This window comes from Necator americanus, chromosome I (assembly GCF_031761385.1).
Source record: "Necator americanus strain Aroian chromosome I, whole genome shotgun sequence".
NCBI lineage: Eukaryota > Metazoa > Nematoda > Chromadorea > Rhabditida > Ancylostomatidae > Necator > Necator americanus.
The window spans coordinates 2,838,230-2,863,349 of NC_087371.1; the positions used below are offsets into that span (position 1 = coordinate 2,838,230).

The 25,120-nt window shown below is 38.4% G+C and overlaps 1 protein-coding gene across 2 annotated transcripts; it reads left to right on the top strand.

Moving 5' to 3' along the window:
* Positions 1-587: 587 nt before the first annotated feature.
* RB195_004302 (uncharacterized protein) lies at positions 588-24,750 on the top strand (the record flags this gene model as incomplete). 2 transcript variants are annotated; one of them, XM_064182077.1, is made up of 38 exons in its annotated part: positions 588-698; positions 8,763-8,893; positions 11,350-11,506; positions 11,605-11,693; positions 13,225-13,384; positions 13,927-14,010; positions 14,075-14,136; positions 14,204-14,350; positions 14,417-14,483; positions 14,557-14,675; positions 15,761-15,907; positions 15,975-16,064; positions 16,137-16,260; positions 16,333-16,431; positions 16,516-16,638; positions 17,136-17,222; positions 17,287-17,563; positions 17,620-17,833; positions 17,903-18,064; positions 18,168-18,218; positions 18,467-18,587; positions 18,738-18,827; positions 19,266-19,433; positions 19,776-19,979; positions 20,043-20,098; positions 20,256-20,388; positions 20,620-20,795; positions 20,848-20,924; positions 21,144-21,246; positions 21,339-21,402; positions 22,097-22,180; positions 22,983-23,040; positions 23,182-23,314; positions 23,377-23,521; positions 23,745-23,806; positions 24,009-24,153; positions 24,523-24,611; positions 24,666-24,750. In XM_064182077.1, the coding sequence occupies 38 exons, from the start codon at positions 588-590 to the stop codon at positions 24,748-24,750; spliced, it is 4,494 nt and encodes a 1,497-aa protein (XP_064033344.1). The 2 variants fall into 2 exon arrangements, with proteins under 2 accessions (XP_064033344.1, XP_064033345.1); XM_064182078.1 differs by lacking the exons at positions 588-698; positions 8,763-8,893 and having other exon boundaries at positions 11,432-11,506.
* Positions 24,751-25,120: the final 370 nt, after the last annotated feature.

Below are 25,120 nucleotides of genomic sequence, written 5' to 3' on the forward strand. Positions count from 1 at the left end.
CGAGTCGCGCCATTGGGCGATTCCCATGTCCACCGACGATGATCTTTTTTCACGAAAAGAGAGTTCCCATGAAAGAGGCGAGCGGCGGACAACAGCCCGGCGAGACTATTGCCATTTTCATTCCGTTCCTCTAGTCCAAATCTTCCAATCCTGTATTCCTCTTCTGTGGCCTTGACCTTTACACTTGGTCTCCTGCAGAGCAATCACGTGAAATTTGATACGCTCTGCAGCTCCGAGAAAGGTATGCAGGCCAGCGTCTGTGGAAACTGTTCTCGCGTTGTAAGTACACAGTCTGAGACAGTCTCCATGGCGAGTCGTGCGTGTGTCGCCTTGGTCCAAAATCAATCGCCATACCGTCCGACATCTGAGACGGCAGGGCCCAGTGTAGGGTACTGAGGCAGTGAATATGCTGGAGTGGCACGGAGACTTTTCTCGAAACTAAGCAGCCATGCCACGGCGAGCTTAGCTTTCACCACCCAACCCAACCTAGATGGATCAGGGAACCACCTTGCGACATTTTACCAAGACGGTGGTGAATCTTAGCAGTGGTTTACTCTTAGCTAGGCTTCCGATTCTGAGAAGTCGGAATGTCGGATGTGTCGAACTCCTTCTCAGCTTGGGAGACCCCGCCGGAGGACGAACCTCCGCTGTGCATCGCAGTTCGACGCCCAGTGTCACCTCCACGCCACTATGAGGCGGTAAATCGTTATGGAGGAATAATATATAATATATAATAATTAATAATAGTTAATAAAATTGACTTAAATATGTATTAAAAAATTTATGTAGAACAGAGGTAAAATATTATATGTACAAATTTAAAGTGCAAAAGTTCATATTTTTAGTTATAACTGCATATTTATTATTTTTATTGTTTTTACCCGTATTCATTATTGTTATCTGTATTATTTGGCAATTATTACTTATTGTTACTATTGTTTATTTATTATTTTTTGTATTTGTCGCAGATAAAAAAGTATGGAAGGACGGTGTAGAGGTTCCGCAGTGGCTACAGTCGATCGGAGGTTCGAATCCGTCCTAATGCGAACCAAGCCTTTGATTGATCAACCGTGCTTGAGCCGTGCATTTCATATCCTTTATCCTTTTTTAAAAAATATGAAAATATTTACGCTGATTACCGCAATTTTCCATCCGTTAACAGGATTTCCAGAATTTCTGGATTAGAACAGATGGAAAAGACATCCGTGTGAGACATTCGCGTAATTAACGTGTGGATGTACGAGCGACTACAATTTTCTTCGTGACCCTCGACAGATCTCTTCAGCTAAGAACACTTGCATCTAAGCCAGTAATTTTCTTAAAATTCCGCTTAATTTGCAAAATTTCTTGAAATATTGAAATAGCAGCATCAAAGTTTACGTCATATCTTATCTATTCGAAAATCTCAACTCGAATAGCAGAATTTTTGTCTTTTTTCAACTTTCGGATGCGAGTCTGCCCTACGGAGGGCAGAATTAAAGTCGATTCCAGATAAGAATGCTTTTTCTTTGTGCTGAATGAATTTTAAATCTCACTACTATTTTTATTTTATTTTGGACAAATTTTATTGTAGAAGGGTAAAATTAAAGTCGATTAAGTTAAAGGTGAGGATGCTTTTTCTTTGTGTTAGATAACGTTTTTAAATTTTATCATCATTTATTCTAGGTAAATTTTCTTGTAAAATAATATTTTTAATTATTTTCGAAAAGAACTCCAGGAGAACCTCTATCTGCTCCCACCTACCTTTCCTTTCCCTCCTGTACTCATCATTACATTCAGGGATTCAAAAAAAGCGACGATTAGATACGGTAGCTTCTGCTGACTTACTGTACTGTTTCCACAAAACCACCCACGCGCAGTAGTGTGGATGCTCTAAACCACGAAAATCGCGTAAATAAATAAATAAATAAATAAATAAATAAATAAATAAATAATTGTTCACATCCATCCTTGCAATAGCACATTTATCTACTCATTTAATGATTCTAACGATGAAACGATGCTTACGTAGTCTGACGCGTGTCCTTCTTTTTAGGATTTTGGGGAGGAAAGAAGGCAAAACATTCTTGAATAGGGTTTAATTTGAGCTCAGTGCTTCTGCGCTCACATCACAGAATCCTAGAATTCCAAACATTGAAGTTTAGCTGCTTTTCACTCATCATTTGTCTCATCCGGAAAATTTTAAACTGTGTTTTTGTTTGTTATTTTGCTTATTATTTGTTTTTCCTCTTCATAATGTCCACAAATATAGACGTTCTCATATGAGTCCCGCTCAAGAGTAATGACTCCTAATAAATAATGCACAGCTATTAATCTATTCATTATTTATTTATTTATTTATTTAATTTATTTATTTATGTGTCTACACATAAATATTAATAATTAATGGGACCCTTTTTATGCATGACAGCTCTTTCGCAAAAGCTCTGATTAGCGAACATTGAAGACGAAACGGTTTTTGCGCGTATCTGTGACAAATTGGACAGCGGATATTTTTTTTGCGCGCCGTATTTCCGACTGCATCGTTAGAGAATGTCCCAGAAAACTTTCAATTTTTCAACTTTTCAAAAATAATGAATTTTCAAGCAAAAAATTAACATCCACCAGATTTAAGTGACCTAACCTATGTACATGCTGAGTCCCTTATTTAAAGAAGGAACGAGTTTGGCGCAAAGATTGCTTGAAAAGGACCCATGTTGCACCTATACAGTACTACAATGTATGAAAAAATTGAAAAACCGATGGGCAGTGATCGGCCGCCGTCGCTTGCCCCTAACTTGTCATAAAGCGGAAATTTCAGAACGACTCACATATTATTAGATTCCTTTTCTTGAAATCTATCCAAAAAACCGGTATATCGTTGAGAAATGAGCAAAATAACGCTAAATTTTCGTCGAAATGCAATAAATGGATCCCAAGATAGCCTGAGGTTATAGTTTTAAAAAAAAGTGTTCATAGACTCAAATTTTCACATTTGGTTTGAACATCAAGAAATTGTTGGTGGCAAGTGCAGGGAATTGTAGGGATTTATTGCTGTTCTTTTTTTTTGCTAATTTGTGCGATCTTGATCATTTGTGTGAAATTCTTCTTATTATTATTCTTATTGTTATTATTATTGTTACCATTAATTTATTTCGAACTTTTGTTGTGAGGAAAATATAAAAAATATAAATTATGATGAAAAAAATTAAAATTAAAATAATTATAAAATAGCCAATAAAATCGCGATTAAGCACAACTCTATCCGAATTCTGTGGAATTTTTAGTGTATGTGGATAGATGGAATTCGTTCGCGTACACCAGAGCAATGGGAAATTTGAAACCTCGTTTTTTGTCTTTTTCTTTTCATTTCTTCTCTATTTTGCACTTTTGTTTTCTCCAGAAAAAAAAGAATTTGAAAGGAAAGAAGAAGAATTTTCTCGTATGAAAAAACCTATCTCAGAACTTTTGAAGCACACAATGTACTTAGTGTTTGGCTCAACTTCAAATGGGCACTATATTAAAGTCTACCTTCATTTAAAAACTTTTTGAAAAAAGTGAATTAAAAATTGAAAATTAAATTAAAAACGAATTACACAGAATTAGATAGAATTTGGTGTTTTAGGTTCATTAAGAAATTTCCCTTGTATTGTTTAATTCATAATATTAAAAGTAATACTGTTAAGAAATTCTTAATCATTCACGTACAAACCGTAAACTGAATGAATGTTTATTTTTTCACGTTTTTTTTCCTTTATTTCAGATCCTTCCTCGTTCCCGGAAGTTATCTCTATTCGCAGGGATTTTTTTGAAAACGTTTTTCGTCTACAAAGTGCTTGCTTTTTTGGTTTACGTATGACAATTAAATTTTCTCAGAAATTATCATTACCGTATTCCCTTAATCGAAGTAATAAATACGACAATAAGGTTTTCCTTCTTGAATATTTCTAAGTCACCGTTATTCCACTAATTTTTTTTTAGCGTTTCTGATGAGATTTTAGAAAAAATGTTGCATATTCTAAAATTAATTTAGCGTCGCGTAACGTTTTTGATCGGGCTTCATTGAGGATCACCAAAAATAAGGCCATTTCCATTAACTTTATTTCGTAGTTGATTACGGTCGCTTTTACGTTAGACGACATCATACACGCTACAAATATTTCGCGTTTTTGTATTCGTTTGTTCACTATAAATACTGAACAGCGCTGTATCCAGTTGCGTTTACATCTCCGTTCTGCCGGGTTTAGAGCTTTTTTTGTTGGAATTTTTATTCCTGAAATATAACGTTTTCTTAGGCTTACAAATTCTTCCTAAAATAAATTTTTCCTTCAAAAAAATTGAATAAATAAATTCCTAAATTAAATTATAATTTTGCCTGAAAAATAAAGTTTTCTTGTGTCTATAAGTTTTCCCATATTAATGTCTATCGTCGAAATCGAATTGTTCTAGAAAGCTGTTTTTATGGAAATCTTTTGAAAATCCTAGATTTAACCCAGGAGGATCTGCTGCTATAAGGAAAGAGAGGGAATTCAGGCTATTAGCAGCAAATTCCACCCCTTTGGTTCATTCAAACGTTGGCAACTCATGAATTTTACAGCTATTATTGAATTTTTCTCCCGTGGAAAACATGAAACACTTTTCTAGCTGGGACCAACACCTTCTGCCCTTAATTCCACAAAGCATACGTTCTACTAACTTACGCGAAATCAACTTAGACATCTAGAAAAGCTCGTGTAGGTTCCTGCTGCCTTCTTTTACAGCATATTACTATAATTTTGGCAAACATCAAGAAATAATCGATAAGTTCCGAGAAAGCGCTATTTTTAGCGGATTTGTGAGGTCTTTGAGTATTCAGGATGCAGTGCATCTCCTCTGAGGAAAGCAATCCGTGGTGAAATAGGCTATTTCGGAGAACGATTAAAGTAGTCTGACTGAGGTCAGCGGAGACCTAATGTAATCCATCTCACAGCTTCTTTCATTCGTAACCGCCGCTCTTTTGTGATCGACCCGGGTTTTCTGGGAATTTTTCTGAGCTTCCGCCGAATATTGTTCCGTAAATTCGGTAAACGCTAGAGGGGTTCCAAAAAAGTCACCTTAAAATCCTTCACGTTTTGCCCGTTTTAACTAACCCTCTTCTTATCTTATCATATTTTCCGCAAACTTCTGATAGATTTTAGACAGTTGATTTTTTTTAGTAACCTCATTTTTAATAGAAATTCAAGTGATATCTAATCATTTTCATGTTTTTTTTCTCATTTTTTCATCAATGTTTTTCTTTTAGACTATTTTTAGACTCTTTTAGACTATGTAGTTATTTTTACGAAAAGCTAAGATGAAAAATCACAAAATCCGAAATCTCAAACAAATCAACAGAGGAATATCTAAATTTTTGGGAATTTACTACTCCTATGTACTCGCTTCTTGAGATATCTGTGTATTTTTTTTTTCGTTACTGAAACATATGCTCTTGTTATTTGAAATAATCTAAGAAGGAAAACAACAAAGTACATCACAAACAAAACATTCTGCTACAATTAACAATAAAACCCCTTCGAAAGTTATTTATGTTTATAAAATCTTGGAAAGAACCGCCATTTTCATGTTTTTTTTAAATTTATTTACAATCAAATAGTAGGACTTCCTGGTTACGAGTCTCTCCGGGTGGTCTATGGTGTGGAAGAGAATTTTTTCATCGCTTGCAAGAATTGACAAATGGTTAACGAATCACCTAGGCGACCAATCGGACTTTGTCTAATTCCCGTTGTGATTTTGTAGCCGCCACAAAGTTTGGAAAGCTCCGTTGTCATTCCTGGATACGGTAAATTACGCTTGAACGGACATCACTTGCTGGAATTTCCCTCCCGAATAGTCAAAAATCCTTCGTCGTCCGCCTCTAAGTGCAAAAAATTATCGGTGTTTTGCGGCTCATACTTGCTACTCTTCGCCGATCCACGTCTCGTGAAAATGGAATTTAGGATCGTGCCTCAGCTTTCGAACCATTTAACGTTTTGTTTTTTTGCTTTTTTTTTTTTGCTTTTTGCTCAATAATATCGCTCTCGAAATAAAATATGATCCCCCGGGGCTTCAGGACATGGTGCTATCCGGTATCCGGCTCTTAGGGTGCTGGTTCCCCATTGAAATGTGATCATTCACTCACTGTTATTTTTCCTACTTGAACAACAATATTTCTTCCTGTTTTCCACCGAATTCCTGCTATTTTTCATCGTTTATGTATGTTTATGTATATGGGGCGCGCTGTCCGGGTTTCCCCGTTAGCGTTATTTTGTCATCGCTTGCAAAATCCACAACACTCCGCGTCCTCGCGCTAAATTATGTTCTTTCAACTAGGCTGCAAGCGAAAACCCCGACGGAGATGGATGATCTATATAGTCTCCAGTTTATAAGGTTTTTTCTTAGAGATCCATCAAAAATCCTTGAATTGCTCTGTACAGGTCTCGTTATTTATGCCCTTTTGAACGCCTTGTTGATGTTGTTCTCATCGCGTAAATAGCGAATTTCTTCGGTCGGAAGCCGGAAATAGGTGGAAATTACAGTTATATTTTAGTTGTTTTTGGATAAAAAAAGAATTACTGAAGGAGTTTAGTGAAAGAATAATTCTAGATGTCCGTATATATTATATTTTTGCGATTGTTTATTTATTTTGTATTTTTTTTACTATGATTTTTTCATTGCTTTTTTTCATGTGATTAAGAGAATCTCTTTTCGTCAATACTTATTCTCTTTTTTTCCAATTTCCCTTCTTCACTTTTTTTTTTGGGAATGGAGGTGTTTTATGGAATTTTATTTATTATATTGTCGTAGAAATTTACAATAGGACCTTCTAGTGAGAACATAAAAAAGAAGTTATCCACTTAAGAAGCGGACTGAAAATAAATTAAATTGAATTAAAGATTAAATTAAATAAAGATTAAATTTCATAGGTACCATTTTCCTCGTTGAGAGGTTCCGATAGTTTATGAATAGTTCATCTCTTTTTGAAATTCCATCCATTCTCCATCCATTCTTCTTTCCTACTCTTTCTATTACCTTCTCTCTAATTTCTTTTTTTACTTGTCCTAGCTATGCCTTATCCCGTAACCTAATTTTTGCGTTTTAAAGGAAGTCTCGTAGATTTTTTTTTCTCTTTGTTATCGTCTTCTACACTATTCTTTTTTCACCATCTATTTTCGCTTCTGCTTTTCTCATCCCTACCTCGTCTCTCCTTTTTTTTCGCAATACTTCTATATTTATAGTTATTTCACCAGCCCTCGACCCAGCTTTGAGCTTATTTTTGATTGTTTTTTTGTTTTGTTTTTTAATCACTCCCCTCCTTTGTTTTCTTGCATTCCGCTTCTTTTTTTCTTGAATTTTCTCGTTGTTTTCTTCTACTAAGTCAGTTCCTCCTTCTTTCAATTGTTGTCTCTTTTGATGGTACCTCATTCACTGCTTCTTTTTCTTTCTTCTCTGTTTGTTTTCCTTCTTTCTGCATTTGAATTTATGCTTAATATTTTATTCTTTGTTGTTCCTTTGTTTCATCATTTTTCTTGTTTTTTTTGTTTTCTTTCCGGTTCTTTTCCTAAGTTCAAATCTCGGGTGAATTCGCTGCTATTCGAATGTGATCCTCCCACAATGAATAGTGAGTTAGCTTGGACGAATATTTTATGTATATTAGCTCTAAAAAACGGTGCTTTCCGCTAATCCACTTTATAGATTTTCATTTTTTCCTTTTCTTTCTGCTCCCGTTTTCAGTTTCCATTCTTGTTCTCTCATCGACAGCTTTCATATACGGGAGGGAATGTGGTGCTGTTTACCTTTCTCTCTATCCTCCCTTCATCCATAGTCAATCAGTTTGCTTGAGTGGATTCCTGTCTAGCGTTTATATTTTTAGCATGCTAAAAATATCCTTTCTTGTTTTCTGTTTTTTTAAAGTATATTTATCTATCTATATATTATTTAAGCATATCTATCTATATATCTTTATTTTTCTATATATTTCCTATTTATTTATTTATATTTTATACATATATATTTATTTATTTTATTTTATTTGTTATATATATTTCCTATTTATTTATTTATTTATTTATTTATTTATTTATATTTCCTCGTAAGCGCTACGGAACGCTTTGGAGGCCGTATTTCAAACACTGAATAGGTTCGCAGTTTCTGCTTTTTTTTCTCCGTGTACCATTCTCTACTCATCCTTAGAACGACTTATAGAAGGAGAAAGTAAAATTGTTGTAAAAGTAAAAGTAAAATTGCAAAAAAAAACGTTAAAATAAAATAAAAAGGATCGAAGAACGAAATTCTATCTAAAAAAAAATAGAAGCGAGAATTGGCGACCGGACCGCTACGCAGCCGCTCGTGATGGTCGTAATGCGGCGAGCGACGGAACAACAATGGCTACGCTGAAGACAGCGTCATCTGAATAACGGCAATTCTTGCGATCGCGACTTTTAAACGTCTTTTTTCTAGTAAGAAATGAGAACGTTTACGTGATAGGGCCTAATTTTACGACGCAAAAAATACCTGCTATTCTATGCATTATAAAATATTTGGCCGTGGTCCAGATAATTGGCTATAGAGCACGAATACGTGACAATTAATTTTCTTCACGCCACTTTTTATGCATTACATATGAGAATTACTGCCGAATCAGTGCAGTTTTACGTTATAAAGAGAAAAAATTGACGTCACAACATCGAAAAATCCATCAATTTCGATTTGCGTGGATCAAATTCACATCTGTTCGCATTTACACGCAATCGTCAATTTTTTTCCAGGATCTCACCTATCTCCTTCTCTTCATCATTGAATACGATAAAATTAAGCCGGGAATAATTTTGTTACCGTACGACTTCTACAAAAAACAGCTAGCTTTCTGCGGTCCATTACTTCGCATCATAGCTATTATGTGGGAGGTTTTTTTTTTCTCAAAATGTCGTCTGCCTACATTTTCATTTAATCCGCTATCCGTTTTCGGGATTGTTTTGATGTAGAGCATGTATTTTCTTACAACCTTCATTAGCCTATTCATTATTTTTTTTTTCAAATGTTTTGGTCTGACGATCGCTGACAACAACAAGCTCAACAAACAGATGTTTATTTCGAAGCATAAATAGTTTTCAGTGAGTTCGTAATGAGTTTCGGGAGCGTTCCAGTTCATAAATGAGTCTACCATGGTACCGGGAGGATGCAGGCGATCTCTCCTCTTTCGCTCCACCTCTGTCCGCCTTCTTCTCCTCCTCATCAATCGTTCTCATTCCTTTTCATTCATTTTACTCTTTCCTCATCTTCACCAATCCTTTTCCATTGATCTCCACTTCTCTCTCTCTCTCCATTTCGCCGCTTACGAGTCATTGCAATTTTAGGGCCCCATTGTTTCAATTTCAAAAAAATAAAGCATTTTTTGAAGTTCTGAAGCCTTGTTCTACTGACCAAATGCGAAAATGCAAAAAATACTTAGTAATTAATACTAGATTAAGAGTGAGGCTACTGTAAATCCATTTGATTCCATTTAAAAATTTTTAAAAATACCTCAAAAATGCTAATCGAGACCGCGAAAACCCTGCCGCAAGTCGCGCCGTTTCCCCTCTACGTAGCAAAGATCCCTTTCTGAGCAAGTTCTGATATCGTTTCTCAGGAATATCTTGTATAATTTAAAAATGTAAAACATTTTTCAAAAAAAAAATGAAAAAATAAAAAATGTAAAACATTTCAAATAAAACGCTGAACGTATTTTCGAACGCCCGAGAACAATTCTCGCTACGTTACTAAGTTTTTCTGTCGTACACTAGTAAGGTACATGTCGTAATGTTAAAAGTACATCAGTAATCGGCCAAACGTAACACAATTTCGCTATTTAATTATTGTTTCTGGAAGGGCACGAAACGATAAATAGGAGACCTATGTAAGTACGTACGTATATGTATACTGTGCATATTAATGCGTATTAAGGTTATTTTATAAATTGAAATAAAATTTCCTCATATTCCTGACACGTGAAGTTCTTTTTTTCCCACCAACCGTGTGACTTCTTAGTCATTATCAGTACGGGCGCTTATCACCGTCCGCCCACGTCTCCGTATATGTTTTCATCTAAATCTGAATTTTTTTTTTACTTTATTTTATATGTTTTTCTCTCCGGATGTGTTATCGATTTATTTGTTTATCGACGTCTGGTCGAGTACGCACATATAAGACGTTCTTGAACGTTTCGTCACGTATTTGGCCTCTCAGTCTCTGTAATTCTGTCCTTGAAGTCAAAAAGAGGTGGTGAGATCAAGTGGAGTATCATATGGGATGGGAGACTACGGAGAGGAGGTGATTCCGTCCATTTCTTCTAATTGCCGAAAAAACGGCCCGGAAGAAGACGGCGCGCCCAATCGAACCTCTTGTACAAAATGGTGCGCCAAAACGAATGCAGCCGTATCTTCCGGGCCGTTTCACGGCAATTAGAAGAAATGGACAATCACCCCCTCTCCGTAGTCTCTCATCTTTTACTTTGAATTTTTTTGGATTTTAGCGATATGAAGAAATTTTCTTACTTTTACTGACTTTCTCTTCACAAGATTTAAACAATAGGATTATTGTTTATTACTTTATTATACCTCTCTTTTTTATATTTATTATTTTACTACATCTACTTATTGTCATATTCATTATTATCAATGGTTTTCTATGTTTTCTAAGAGATCCTTGAGAATCGAAGCTTTTTTGCCTTTGTTACAAGTTTCTGGATATAATCATTGTTCTCACCTCCTTTATTTTCTTTGTTTTTTTCAATCTACGGTCCTTCCAGGACGGTGCTCGCGGTCCTGCAGCGCATTTTTAAAAAATCCCCCAAAATAATCGCTAGAATTTTACCTTCCTTCCAAGTAAATTAATCATGTAGGAACGAATTTTCAAGAATACCATTTCAAAACGAAAATAAGCAAGTGAAATGTGAAATGACTAAGAAATCATTAAAAATTTCGAATTTATCCTGTAATTTACTTATTTCATTTTTTTTTAGTTTGGCCTTCTGAAAATCAGTAATAAAGATAACATTATGCGCTAGCTAAATACATTTCTTTTAATTTTATAGCTAATCCATTTACGACATACCTATATTTTTCATTTTTTTAATACATATTTTTTTATGAAATCCGAATGTTTCACTTTTCCCTGTCTCCTCTTCGTTTCACCGAATCCTGAAGACCTACCGCATTCAGGGAAACAGCGGGAAATTCTTCCTAATGCTATATTTCTTTGAATTGGAATTAGATTTACAATCAAAAATTGGATTGAATTAATTAATCTAATTTTGAATTATTCAGAAAAGTAGGCAGCATAGCCATACGCCCATCCATTTCAAGGTTCAACATTCAGGACATTTTCACTCGTTGGCGAGAAGCTAAGTGTGCCGAGGAATTCAGTTTGTGGTGGTGGTACGATTGGAAGTTTAACCTCGATGCGATCCGGTGAAGCTTCACGAAAAAACACCACACGATTATTTGAGAATCCGAATTTGTTCGCAAGGGCTTTGGTGGGTCGAATGTCTGTTGATTAGGCTGATTTATGTTCAAAACGTTACTACATAAGCAACATTTGAAGACAAATATCATCGCTAAAGGAACATTTTAGTCCGAAAAACTAACAGGACCATGGATTGAACATGCTTTCGAGAAACGTGAATGTATCAAATTTGTTGGTCAACCGGGTAGTCCAGATAGGTATGAAATTTTCTAGTTTGTGGTAGTTTTGCTTTATTTAGATTCATAGAGATCTCCTCTGCTCTCTGATGTTAACTTCCGTTTAAATGCAGCGTACCCTGAACCTGATGCGGTAAGGAAACCCCCCCCCCCCCCCCCTCTAAAAAAAAACTGAAGATGGGACTGTAGGTGCCGGATCCAATGTGGTCTCGCTCATCTCCCGGTAATCGTCAAAAAAGACCTCGTAGGAACCGCTTTTGTTCCTACGAAATCTGTTGCAACGCGTCACTCCGTGGCACGCGCCGCATCCACATGCGAACGGTCAGCGGACATCACTGATGTCTTTGCAGCACCATAATTAAAATGAAGCCGTCAATGAATAGCCTGCCGAGAAGGGGACCGGAACGTGTACGTAGAGGCGCGTTCTAACGTGTCTCGTAGGAACTAGAGCGGTTCCCACGCCGGTTTTTCAACGAGTAGGGATTTCACAATCCACATATAACCTCACTCATCTTCAGCTTATCTCGTGGATTCCCTCATCACGTCACGTTCTTGGTAACCTGCCACGAATTAAAATAATCACCCATGGTCAGTCGAAATACGAACGTACCACAGTGAGAGTTGTTAAAGGATTTTTTAAGTGATCAATTTTTTTTAAACCAATGATATGAACGTGCACTTTGGCCGCGTTTTGATGAAAGACGAGTCATTTTCACTTCTTTAGAACTTCCTGGAACGATTGTTGTACAGCCAGATTTTTTCCGGCGATAAAAGAACGATGCAGATAAACGATAAAGTGGATGACTTTGATCAATCCCTTTTATTGATCCACTAAAACTGTACAACAACCGTTCATTGACGTTTTGAAGAGTGACGATGGCTTTTCCTTTGCCAGAACGCAGAAAAAATTTATGTACATATCACAGATTGAAAGATAGACCCATCAAAAAAATCCTTCAGTGGATTTTTCCCTAGAATATTCGTATCTCACAGCGTCTATGATTGATATTTCACGATAATTCTTCTTTATCTTTTTTCTGAATTAAAACAAAGAATAATTAAAGGTTAAGGTTGTTGAAGGTTAATTAAACTAAAAGATCGTAAAATAAATAACTTTCTGAAAAAAAAGCATGAAGTTTAGATACCGCTGTATCCGAACGCTACGTGTTTACGTTTGTGTCAAATATACTCATAAAATTAACTTCTTCGGATGATGCACGAGATTTACTTAAGTAAAAAAAAAACCAATTGCTTAGTTTCTTTTTTTTCTGTCGAATTTTCTGCAAAAAAAAACGTCGATTTGTCTATTTGCACTAATTCTGTTAGATTCCAGTGATCCACAATGAAAGTGGTACATTCTAAGCGTCCCATGTTTCCCCTATTAGCCATGGGAACTCAGACGTACGTTTCTCAGGCAACCTGAAGGTGCACCTGCACGTTATCTGAGAAACAGCGCACATATCCACAAAGAAGCCACTTTTAATCTACGCTACGAATGAAAAGAGTGCGCAACAAGGGAATGTGACGATTGTAAACTGAGGAAGAATTTCAGATGCGGTTGTGGACGACCGATGGCCTCTCATTCTCAGTTAGCACTCTCACGATTCTCAGTATTTTCACAAAGTGTACGAGTTGAAGAGGGAATGCCATGGTCCATAGCCACACATACACAATCTTCACCTACCGATGCTTTTGGGACCATCGTATTTCAGGTGTGTATCTTTCTTACGGGTGAACTACGCTCTGGTCAAGGTGTTTTGACTTATGGTGCAATTTTGCGTAGACGCTTACGCACAAAGCGGTGCGGTTCTCAAGCATTCACAGAGGGCCGCGGGTACAGTGGTACAGTCAAGTCGGAACGATAAGAAGCTCAGTGCAGTTGCGTAAGCGGCTGCGCTCGTAGCGATATCGAGTGTGCGGTTGGGATCGAGATGGGACCTTCGCAAACTGCAGCGATAACTGGTCCCGGCTACGGTCAATCGCCGCGGTTTGAGCTCTGCTGCTCACACAATCTCACCGAGCTTCATATCATTTTGACCCGACTATATACCGTTGGAGTGCAGTCCGTCTGCGAGGTTGGGCGAGGGTCCCACCACGCAAACGGCCACTGTAGATCCATCTAAGGCGCAGTGGAAGCCGCGAAATCTTGATTAGACTGTGGCTATTTGCGTTCCGTATGGAACTGTGCTAATAGGAAAAAAAGTACCAGGATTTAGAGCCACAAACGTTCTTCTCTCATGGAATTGTATTCTAGGGTGGTGCTCATGCTCATAAAGCGCAGTACATACGACTCGGATATGACTCCGATCCTGCAAATGTTATGTATTTGATGGAAAAGGTAAGAATTTAATAGCTAGCCAATAATTCTACCTGAACTTAACATATCGCTAGAAATTATCTAGGTTTGGGGTCTACAACCACCTAAACTTGTGATCACTGTCCATGGAGGAATGGCAAATTTTGAGTTAGTTCCGGAAAATTTCTTGGGATTGGAAAATTCTCACTTTTGCCGTAAAGGTTCGATTTTGCAGAGTTCAAGAAAAACTAGGACGTTTATTCCGAGACGGTCTCCTCAAGGCAGCACAAACCACCGGAGCGTGGATAATCACCGGTGGATTTGATTCTGGAGTAGTTAAGCACGTCGCTCAAGCGTTGGATGACGCTGGGATTTCGGCAAGGTTAGCAGTGGGGGCTTTGATTCCCTGGCGGACTAGTTCCTTGCATTTTATAGAACACTATTTCAGGATGAGATCGAAGATTGTGACGATTGGAATAGCCCCGTGGGGTGTGATAAGACGAAAGGAGCGTTTAGTGAGTGATTTTGTGTTTTGGAATCTAAGTACATGTTGTTGTTTATTCGTTTGTTTATCGGAACTATCCTTAGGTGGCTAAAGATGCTCAAATCCAGTATGATCCCCATGCTTTTGGTTCATCTAGTGGCCTTGGTGTGCTAAACGATCACCATTCATACTTCCTGCTCGCGGATAATGGAACAAATTTCAGGTAAATGTGTTATATATTGTATAATATATTATGTTGTATTATTAAGTAAATATTATAAATAAATAGTAGGAAATACATAAATAGTAAATATATAGAATAATATGATATTGTAGTGTACGTTAAGTATGAACAGAATACAGTCGGCATCAAACGCGTTCATCCGGCTGGACGCGACGCGTCTGCTGCGGCGCGCACTTTTCTGTCCTTCACAAACATCTGCGGCAGTAAAAATCAATTGAAAGTCACATCGTGCACATTCGACTGAAGACTTTCAACGCCTGCTGTACTTCTGTTCTTTTCTCTGTTTTTTTTTTTTCGTACGTCTGAGCATTTCTCATCAAATCAATTCTAATATCTAAAAACCAAATTAATTTTTTCGAAAACCTAAGAATTAAATTAGTTCTAAAATCAAAACATGTTAGAAAAGGACGAAATTTTCACTTTAATTACAAATCGAGAATAAAAATGGAGGGGTGTGTTAGGGAATTTCAGAAGTGTACGATCGCTTCAGATCTTTTAAATCGCGTTGTGTCTGACGTGAATCACAATTTTGCTTTAAAAAAACTTTCCCATTGGTGAATTTCATTCATACATATATATTATTTTACTACATTTATAATTTGCATTTACGTTTACCTATTACATTTATTAAACTAATTCTCTCTTTTTTTCTTTTTTAAGGTTAGTTTTGCTGGAAGAACTCTCTCCCATTTGTGATTTTAATTTATTACACCTATATTATTTGAATATATTTAAATTTTATATTTCCGTTTAACCATTACATTAATTTTGTTAAATTATTTTGTTTTTCTCTTATTTTTAACTTCAGAAACGATTTTTCCGGAGAACAATACTAATTCTCTTTTTTTTAAAGGTTAGTTTTGCTGGAAAAACTCTCCCGTTCGTGATTCCAATTTATTATACGTATATTATTTTAATGTAGATTTTATATTTGCATTTAACTATTACATTTATTATATTAAATTATTTTTTTTACCTTCAAGACCAAAAACGATTTTTTTGGGAGACTTTTCTGGATTTTCTCCGGTGCTAGTTAGCCTTACGTAATACGGGTTTTTCTTAAGATACGGAGCTGACTTACATCTTCGACAGAACCTGGAAGAATTCTTAGCTAAAGGCGACGAAAACGGTTCACGTAAGGTTCCTGTCGTTTGTGCTGTGCTGGAGGGTGGAACTAGTACATTGAAGGCGATTCATCAATATCTCACACAGTACGTCACCTATATTTCTTAACTAATAAGTGAAAATAAATAAAAACTCCACTCATTTTCTCTGCAGGGAGCCCAAGATCCCTGTGATCGTTTGTGACGGCAGCGGAAGGGCTTCGGATCTGATCGCCTTTGCCAGTCGCTATTTGGATACTGATGGGTTAGTGCTGGTTTGATCCTCTGTTTAACTATTCGCCATCATCTTTTCCATCTTTTTTTAAATTATTTTCAGCACATTTCCGGAAGAAGTAAGGGAACAGCTGCTCTCGCTGATCTCCACGGTCTTCCCAGAAACACCAAAAACTCCACACCACATCCTTAACACCATTGTTCAATGCGCTAGAAAGACAGATTTGGTAAGCGACCACGGGTGTCACTTAGGGGCATTGAGACATACGGGAGCAGTTTTTTTCATGACAACTTTCCAGCTTACAATCTTCCGATATAGCGAAGGTCGTACGGAAGACGTGGATCATGCCATCCTAACAGCAGTTCTCAAACGTCAAAATCTCACGCTGCCCGAACAAGTGAGTTCTCGGCCCGTCACTTTGAATAGATGAACTTCAATCCAATATTCCCCGTAACGAGACGATGTCTAGACTTCTTTTCAGCTCTCATTAACTCTTTCCTGGAATCGTGTGGATGTCGCCAGGTCTTGTTTGTTCGCCGGCGGTCGTCATTGGCCAATTCATGCACTTCACTCGGCCATGTATGACGCACTACGATTGAATCGTGTTAGTAACACTTTTATGGTCGTTTTGCTGTCGATTTCAATCGAAATCATTGATTTCAATTGCGTGCAGTGAAAGGCGAGGAATTGCTGACCGTGGATTGGAAGTGAATGGAGGGGAAAAAGCACAGTTGAGAAGCAAGCACCGCTCAAATGACCATTCATATAAAATCCCGTCGATGCGAGAACTGGTCCCTTTCTTCGAATCACAGAAAACGGACGGGGAAAAGGTTTTCAAGAGAAGGTTTCAAAGTGATGGTTTAAAAGCTTTGCCGTGGCGCTGACTTGATGCCGCCAATCGTCCGAGAGTGGACGGGGCCCCCTGGGTCCCTTCGTGAATCGTCCAGTCTTTCAATGGAAAAGCAATCCTGTGTATGAGATAAGGTTTCTGGGTCCTGTATACTGAAGCGTAATTTGCACATTTGAGATCTGTGGCTGAGTACCACGCGTTAATGTTAGAAATGAAAGGAAATTGACTGCTCATGTATGCGTTTTTTCCAGGTGGATTTTGTCGAATGTCTCTTGGAGAATGGTGTTTCTATGAAAAACTTTCTCACAATTTCTACACTTGAGCAATTGTACAATTTGGTGAGCGGATAGTACTGTACTTTTCTGGAATGTCGTTGTCTAATTTTGAATGAACCTGTTTCAGGATGATGACGCACAACATAGCGTTCGTTTTCTCGTCGAACATACCTCCCCTACATCCTACCTCACTTTGCCGGATATCGGCATGATCATTGAGAAATTAATGGGAAACGCCTACAAACACTACTACACCTCCAGAGTTTTTAAGAATAATTACGAGAAATTTCGGAAAAAAGTCCAATTGTCTCGGCTAAGCAGTTTTCATATCCGTCTCGTTGCGAAAAGTTCACCGAAACGACGAAAAAGTGCAGATTGGTGTAATCCGCTGGCATGTGACGATGGTAAGCGCTGTGACCGTAGCGTTTTTCGTTTAGGGACCTACGAAGGCTTGTTTCAGATGCTCCACCGGACTTCGCCTATCCATTTAATGATCTCATTCTTTGGGCGGTACTCACCAGAAGACCAGAAATGGCGAAATGTATGTGGCTTCATGGGGAGGATGCGATGCCGAAGAGTCTTGTCGCTGCTCGGCTGTATAAAGCAATAGCCCGAATAGCCGAAGAGGAATATCTTGAAGTGGAGGTGGCACAAAAACTTCGAGAATACTGCGAGTAGGTCTTGAACGGTATACGCCTGAAAATCTGTTTTCGGAAGAAAATCTGTTTTCCCTGAAATTCCAGTTCTTCGTGTCGAGAATCGTTGCAATTGTTGGATTTTTGTTACCGTGAGGACAATTTGCAAACATTGAAATTGCTCACAGCTCAACTGCCTCATTGGGGTCATCAAAATTGTTTGTCGTTAGCCGTGATGGCTAATCATAAGCCGTTTCTTGCTCATCCTTGGTAAGTATTGTCACTTTCTGTACTTTCTGTACGCACGCGTACGCGCAATGGTTCACTGTGTTCGGATTTTTTGGCCCGGACTTTTCGACTCCAATTATTTTAGTTGCCAGCGATTGTTAGCTGAACTCTGGCATGGTTCTTTACGTGTTCGTAGGTAAGTCAAAAAAGGACCGTACTCATATCCATAAAAAACTAGGCTGTGGCATTCGAAGTTCTTGATTTTGCATTTAGAACAAAAAAAAAGTTGAAAAGTCTAAAGAATGCAAATAACCCTGTGGTAAATTTCCTTCTGGGTGGATGTAGCGTAAATTTCTATACAATTCTATGTCTCAGCCCTTTTCGTCATGGATGAGTGCGGTCCATAGTCTTTTTTTAATGGAACGGTATAAAACGTTGTCCCAGTGGGTCGAATCTTCGGGTGCTTGCAGCCCTAATCTGTCCACCGGCTGCGTTGGCGCTAACCTACAAGGCCCCATGTGTCCCATCCGAAACAACAACAGATTCTGAGCATCCAGATGAAGAGGTACGTTTACCTGTGGGCATCGGGGACTGTTTGTTATCAGATCATCGTACAAATGTTCGCTGTTCACTTCACATTTGCTGACGGGTCTCCGTTGTTGTCGGATGTTCAGCTTTTCAAAAATAATACTATTCGATGTACGATTTTTTTTAGTGTACGACATATGACACCATTACTACGTACAGGACAGATCGTTTGGAACGAAATAGTGTTGGAAGCATGATGTCTCTACATTTGCAAAGGGTTAGAAATATTCTTGTTTCTCTTGCGCTGCGCCGCTTACGTCACGTAAACATTTTCTGTTTTTGTGTTACGGATGCTCAAATCCACTCCTTAACTGCACAACCAATTAACAGTAACGTATAGTAGGGTCAAAACGACATGGAGCACGGTACAGCTAGGCGTAGGCGGCTGCGCTCGAAGCGGCGCGATGAGGAAAGCGGTTGGAATCGAGGTGGGATCATTCCAAACTACGGCGAGGTTTGGTATCAGTAGATTTCTCCCTAGATTCGAACCGCTGCACCCTTTACGCCGTACTTCATGTCGTTTTGCACTACTCTAGTCAGCAGTCCATCTCCATAGGTCCCAGCGTTGTGCGTCTGCTTCAGAATTAAAGGAATTAAATGAGCGCGTAGAAATTCAGTTCTTTTTTTTCTTTTCTGTGAACCGATTTCTTTCCAGCTCTTCAAAACTGCATCTACGAAGAAGTCAAGGAAAGTGAAGACGATGGGCGGCGATGAACTAGATGAACTCGTGGAAAATGGGGTCGGACATCAGAAAAAGGTCACCATAATGTCGGCGAAGCGAAGTTCAACGTTACACGATAGCTGCGATATTCTAATTGAAAAGGTAGTATACATGGTATATATTCTCGTAATTTTTCTCGTATTTCTGAGGTACAGCTCGACTGTTAGTAACAAACATACACATAATACATAACAAAACATAACAGTCGACACGGCTGTGATCGAATTGGCGCGGCTAGACCAACGGTTGCGATCAAGATGGGACCATCACAAGCAGTGGGACTGCAGAGCTATATGCAGCTAGCGAGGGTCCATTTCGATCGCAACCACTGACTCCAGCGCACCGTTTCAAGTGCAGCCGCATACGCAGCTGTGCCAGGCTACAGATAGTTTTGATCCGATTGTATTCCATGTGCTTTCTTCTACATACGGGAATTCTTTCCAGACTACTTCCTTATCAGCTTTCGCTAAAATGAGAGCATTCTACGCAGCACCAATCACGAAATTCTGGTCGTGGTGTATTGCGTTTATGATTTTCCTGATGTTTTCCTCCTATGTGCTGTTAATTGAAACTCCGGTGAATCCTACGAATATCGAATACGCTACTCTTGCTTATATTGTAGTCTATACAGTGGAACATCTTCGGAAGGTACGCTAATTCGATTCAATTCATTCTACTAACCTTAACCTTTAGTTTTTATTAAACGTTTAGCTTCTCGATCAGGAAACAGCTAAACTCAAAGAGAAGTGTCGTGTGTTCTACACTAAGTAAGTCCTTATCTTCGTTTTTCATATTTCTTAGTTGCAATAGTAGCGGAGGAGTAGTGTTTATATACAGATTTTGTGTCCGTTGCAATTTTTTCTTTACTAATGTGTTGCTACAGTTATTAATTTAACTTTCAATTAGCTTTAACTTTCAACTTAGGTATTATAATCTTCTCACTGCGACAGCTTTACTCTTTTTTCTTGTTGGGTTTGGATTTCGAATGCAACCGATGTTGCGACATTCGTATGGACGAGTTATTCTTTCATGCAGCAATGTGCTCTGGTACATGAAGGTAGGCTTTTTCTTGAAATCCTTCCGTAAATTGACAGCTCTTTGTGTTTGAGAGGTTTATTTCTCTGAAGGTTGTAGACAGTCATTTTTGCAGAAGTAAAAGAATATTCAGAAGTTCTGAAAGCGTCCAGAAGAGAAATTAGTCCTTCCATCTGGACTTACTTATCTTGCATTTTAGGAGCCTTACGCTAACGAGTTCTTTCCAGTTCCCTTAGATCGTAGAACGTTCCAGGTGCTGGAATATCTGTCAGTACACCCACTACTTGGTCCATACATCCAAATGGCTGCCAAAATGGTTGTATCGATGTGCTACATCATCGTTCTTCTCTTGGTGACCTTAATGGCTTTTGGCGTATCGCGACAAGCTATCACTTATCCTCACGAAAAGTGGAATTGGTTACTTGTCAGGTACTCAACTAAACCTGGAAATATGGTTTGATTTCGATGGATTTCTTTTCAGAAATATCTTCTATAAACCATATTTCATGTTATATGGAGAAGTGTACGCTGGAGAGATAGACACTTGCGGAGACGAAGGCAAGCAACTTTTAATTTCAATCTTTATTTGATTTTGGATCTATTTTTTTGGAATTATGTTCGCTTTAGCGTGGAAAGCATTCCGAAAGGGTGAAGCTTTCGAAGGTGACACTGATCGTAAAGCTGTATCGTATTGTAATGCATGCATTGTGCTGGTGTTTTTTTTTCCTGAGCTCGTATGTGTGAGAAACACACAGATGTGATTTTTCCTTCTTATAGGAACGAACTGTGTTCCCGGAGGGTGGATACCTCCAGTGCTAATGACAATCTTCCTTCTTGTCGCCAACATTTTGCTCATAAATATGCTGATTGCTATTTTCAAGTGAGATATTTCGAATATCCGTTTCTTTCAATTTAAAGCTTCCTAGAAACTAATAGAACTTCCTACAAACGTTTCTTTTTTTTTCTTTGTAGCAATATTTTCAACGACACCAACATACGATCGCACGAAGTTTGGTTGTTCCAGCGATACTGGCAGGTGAAGCGTTTTTATCATCTTGAGGTGCAGAAAGTAGCTCTGTAGAGTTTGAAAAGTCACGAAATTCTTAGAAATACACCACACACAACAACGAAACAAGTAGGATTTCATACATTTCTGGATGTAAATAACTTGTCGAAGTCCAAAGACCTAAGCATCAGTTTTAGAGGATCTATGGCATGAAAGCTATGGTTGCTAAGAAAAAGAAGTGAAAAGAAAGAAAGAGCATCTAGAAGTAAGGGCGCCACCGAGTCCTGCCAAACTCCTCAAACTACATTTTCCCCTGATTCTGTTGTTGTTGTTGTTGTTAGTTTTAAAGTCGAAAATATCGAGTACAGCTCGAAGTCGAACACATTCGTCACTGATTATCCCTTCTTGTTCCTGAGAGCAGAACTCTCAGGAACAAGAAGGGATAATCAGAGTTCCTGAGAGAGATTCGACGGAAGGATTGTATGTAAGTTCTCCTCCTTTTCACGATTTACGATCGATGAAAGATTTCCGGGTGGCGAAAGCTCACCACCATTGCTTTTATGCATAATTTTTATAACGAGGGCGGGGGTCATGGCGATTGAACATCAACTTTTCACCTCAATATCATCTATGACATGTGCCGAATTGTTAATTCCGGCTAGGGGAATTCTATGCCATTTTGTAGAAGTTGTACCGTTGTACATCAAATGAACTACGATTATAGGTTATGGAATACAACGATACACCATTACTTCCACCACCGTTCACCGTTTTGGCGTACATCGCTCGTCTTCTATGCTTCTGCAAGGTACAGAAACAATTTATCTTAATGAAGTAACTATCCTGGGAATACTCAATATCCCTATTGTAGTTCATAACTTACCGTGACAGCAACAGTTCCTCAAGAATTCTTAGTAGAGCTATGTGTTAAAGGCATCATTCCACGAATCTGGGGTGGTACGGATTTCCGGTGGAGAATTCGTATACGGAATCGTAGATTGTTCATTTCTTCCTAATCGCCGTAGAAAACGGCCCGGACGATACGGCTTCGAGCGTTCTGGTGCATTATTTTCTACAACGAGTTCGATTGGAGCGCGCCAGCCTTGTGCACGCGCCGCATCTTCCGAGCCGTTTTTTACGGCAATTAGGAAGAAATGGACAGAATCAGACCCCTTTCCATAATCTACTATCCCGTATACGAATACTCCACCTGAAATCCGTACCACCTCAGATTCGTGGGGTGATGCCTTTGAGCTCACGCTTCTTTTCTTTCTTTCAAGGTTACGATCTCTCACCCAGTATATGATAAGAAAAATCTTGTTTATTTACACTTGCAAAGACTTAATGTACTTTTTTGTCTTAGTGAATATGCAGTGTTCTCTGTGTTACAGACTTCTTTCTCGCATGTTCCAAAATCTAACTCGAATAAATATCATTGTTTGGATTGTGCCCCTTAGATTGTTGGCATAGCATGTAATTGAAAGATAACGTTGAAGCGTCCCGGACTTTTGAGAGTTTTACTTTCCGATGCTATTGGAGTCTTCAGAAAAGAACTATTTAAACTTCCAATTTTCCAATATTGCGTCAACAACATGAGAACTTTTTTTCAGAAAACGCCATTAAAAACAGGAAAAGAGCGCGATGATGTGGTTGTTAACTGCTCAATGAGTGGGTTTCCTTTCTATGTACAATTTGTACAAATTCTTGAATTCATTGCGAGTTTATAGCATGACTGAAGATGTATGACCTTGTAAAATATTTAAAATGGAACACACATATATTTATACTCTTGAATCCCTCTTGCTTCAGGATTGTGTTTGAACGCAGAAGAATTACGCGAATTGCACGATTTCGAAGAAGACTGCATGGACGAACTAACCAGAAAAAGAATGCGCAGTGAGAAAGGAGAAGCTGATGATAGCTGGCTGAGCACGATGGAAACGTGGGAGGATTTCTCCTTTTGTCTTTTTTTCGATTTACTCATGAAGCGATTTATCATTGTAGGACAGAGCTTACTTCTCAAAGAGTCAACGAATTACTCCAGGAAAATTACTCATTGAAGAGTCGGCTGTGCGATATGGAGGCCAGGCTGGACATTATTGCGAGATCGCAAAGAGATCTTATGGACGCAATTGTGCGAAGAAGAAAGGTATCAATCTTTACTTTATAATCGTTTTCTTCCTATTTAATCAATAATATTCTATCTGATTTTTCTTGTCGATTCTTTTACGAATATGAGAGTTTTCTTTACAAATATGAAAGGAGGTCATCCCGGTGTGTATGATGTGATGAAACTTTTTTCTTTTTTTAAACGAAGTGTCTCCATCATTTTTTCAAAATGTTTCGCGTATGTATATTTTTTTGAATTTCAGCAATCGAAAGCCGGGTCTTCACGCACATCCACTCAATCATTGCCTGAGGCAGATGATGCGAGGTTAGGTTTTAAATTTGAAGCATCGCATTTCACCTGCAAACAATAGAAGGAGGTTTGGGGTGACTTCGATCGCTAACGTGATCAATGCATACGTTCAGCTTCGGAGCAACTTTCATAGGGCAAAATTCTATCGTGACATTCTTTTCTAAATAAGGTGTGAAGGATGTTTATAGTAATCCGTTCTTACTATAGTTTTTTAAAGGTTCCGAAAAACTACTGTCAATAATCCACCGGTTTCCTCTATTACCGACCAAATTCTTCTTTGTCCATATCCAGATAGGAACAAAGCGGCCTCTCCCCTGCTGAGCCATCTCAGAATGGATCACACGCTGAGGAAATACGATGAAGTATGTTGAACATAAGTAATTAATGATATTCAACATCCTTGGCCTTATTAGTAGTACAGTAGAATCGAAACGACATGAAGCACAGTGCATTTGCGTAAGCGGAAGCGCTCAAAGGGATGTGGTGGAGCGTAGCGGTTAGCATCGAGTGAGGACCCTGCTAGCACCGTTCATTGCTGCAGTTCGCGATGGTCCCACCCCATTTCCGTCCGCTCTCTACATCGCGGCAGTTCGAGCGCAACCGCTTACGCAACAGCATCGTGCTTCATGTCGTTTTGATCCCTCTAAAATTTAGTACTACTGAGGAAACTACTAAATAAAAACACTACCAATTTTATTGTGTACGATTTTGATGTCAGTATTTGATTATAGGCACGTTATCAGCTGCCATCGTTGTCCCGAAGAACTCGCTTAAACTCCTCTTCATTTTCTATCTCACAAGACATGAAAGACATGGAGAGGTTAGCAAAAACATTCTGCGTATAAAGTATCGTAGATGCTGAACCTTCCTTTAGGGGAAATCGGACCAGTGACGTAGTCACCTCTGACGAAGATGTCCCTAGCGTCGTTGTACACGAGCCCTGGGAAGATAGCTCATAGTGCGTAGGATTAAATTTAAATAATCGGACAAATTTACGGAGGTTGCGTGAATTTGGATAAAAGCGTGGATTTCATCGACGCTTTTCTCCTTTGGAGAAAACATCGGTAAACAGCGACAAATATCGAGCATCTGAAGCTGATTTTTATTTACGATAGGTTACTGAAATTGCCCAGAAATCATTCTCTGATGTATGTGTACGTGTCATTAGGGGTCGTCTCATTCCGTACTATGTTTTCTTTATCTCACATTTTTCCCAACATGCTCAAAGAAAGTGGTACTTTGGAACGTGTCTCATTTGGTATATAATGCTAATAAATCTTTTCTTTTTCACCGAGCAGAACGTTGAAATCGAGACTCTCAGAGGCTTCT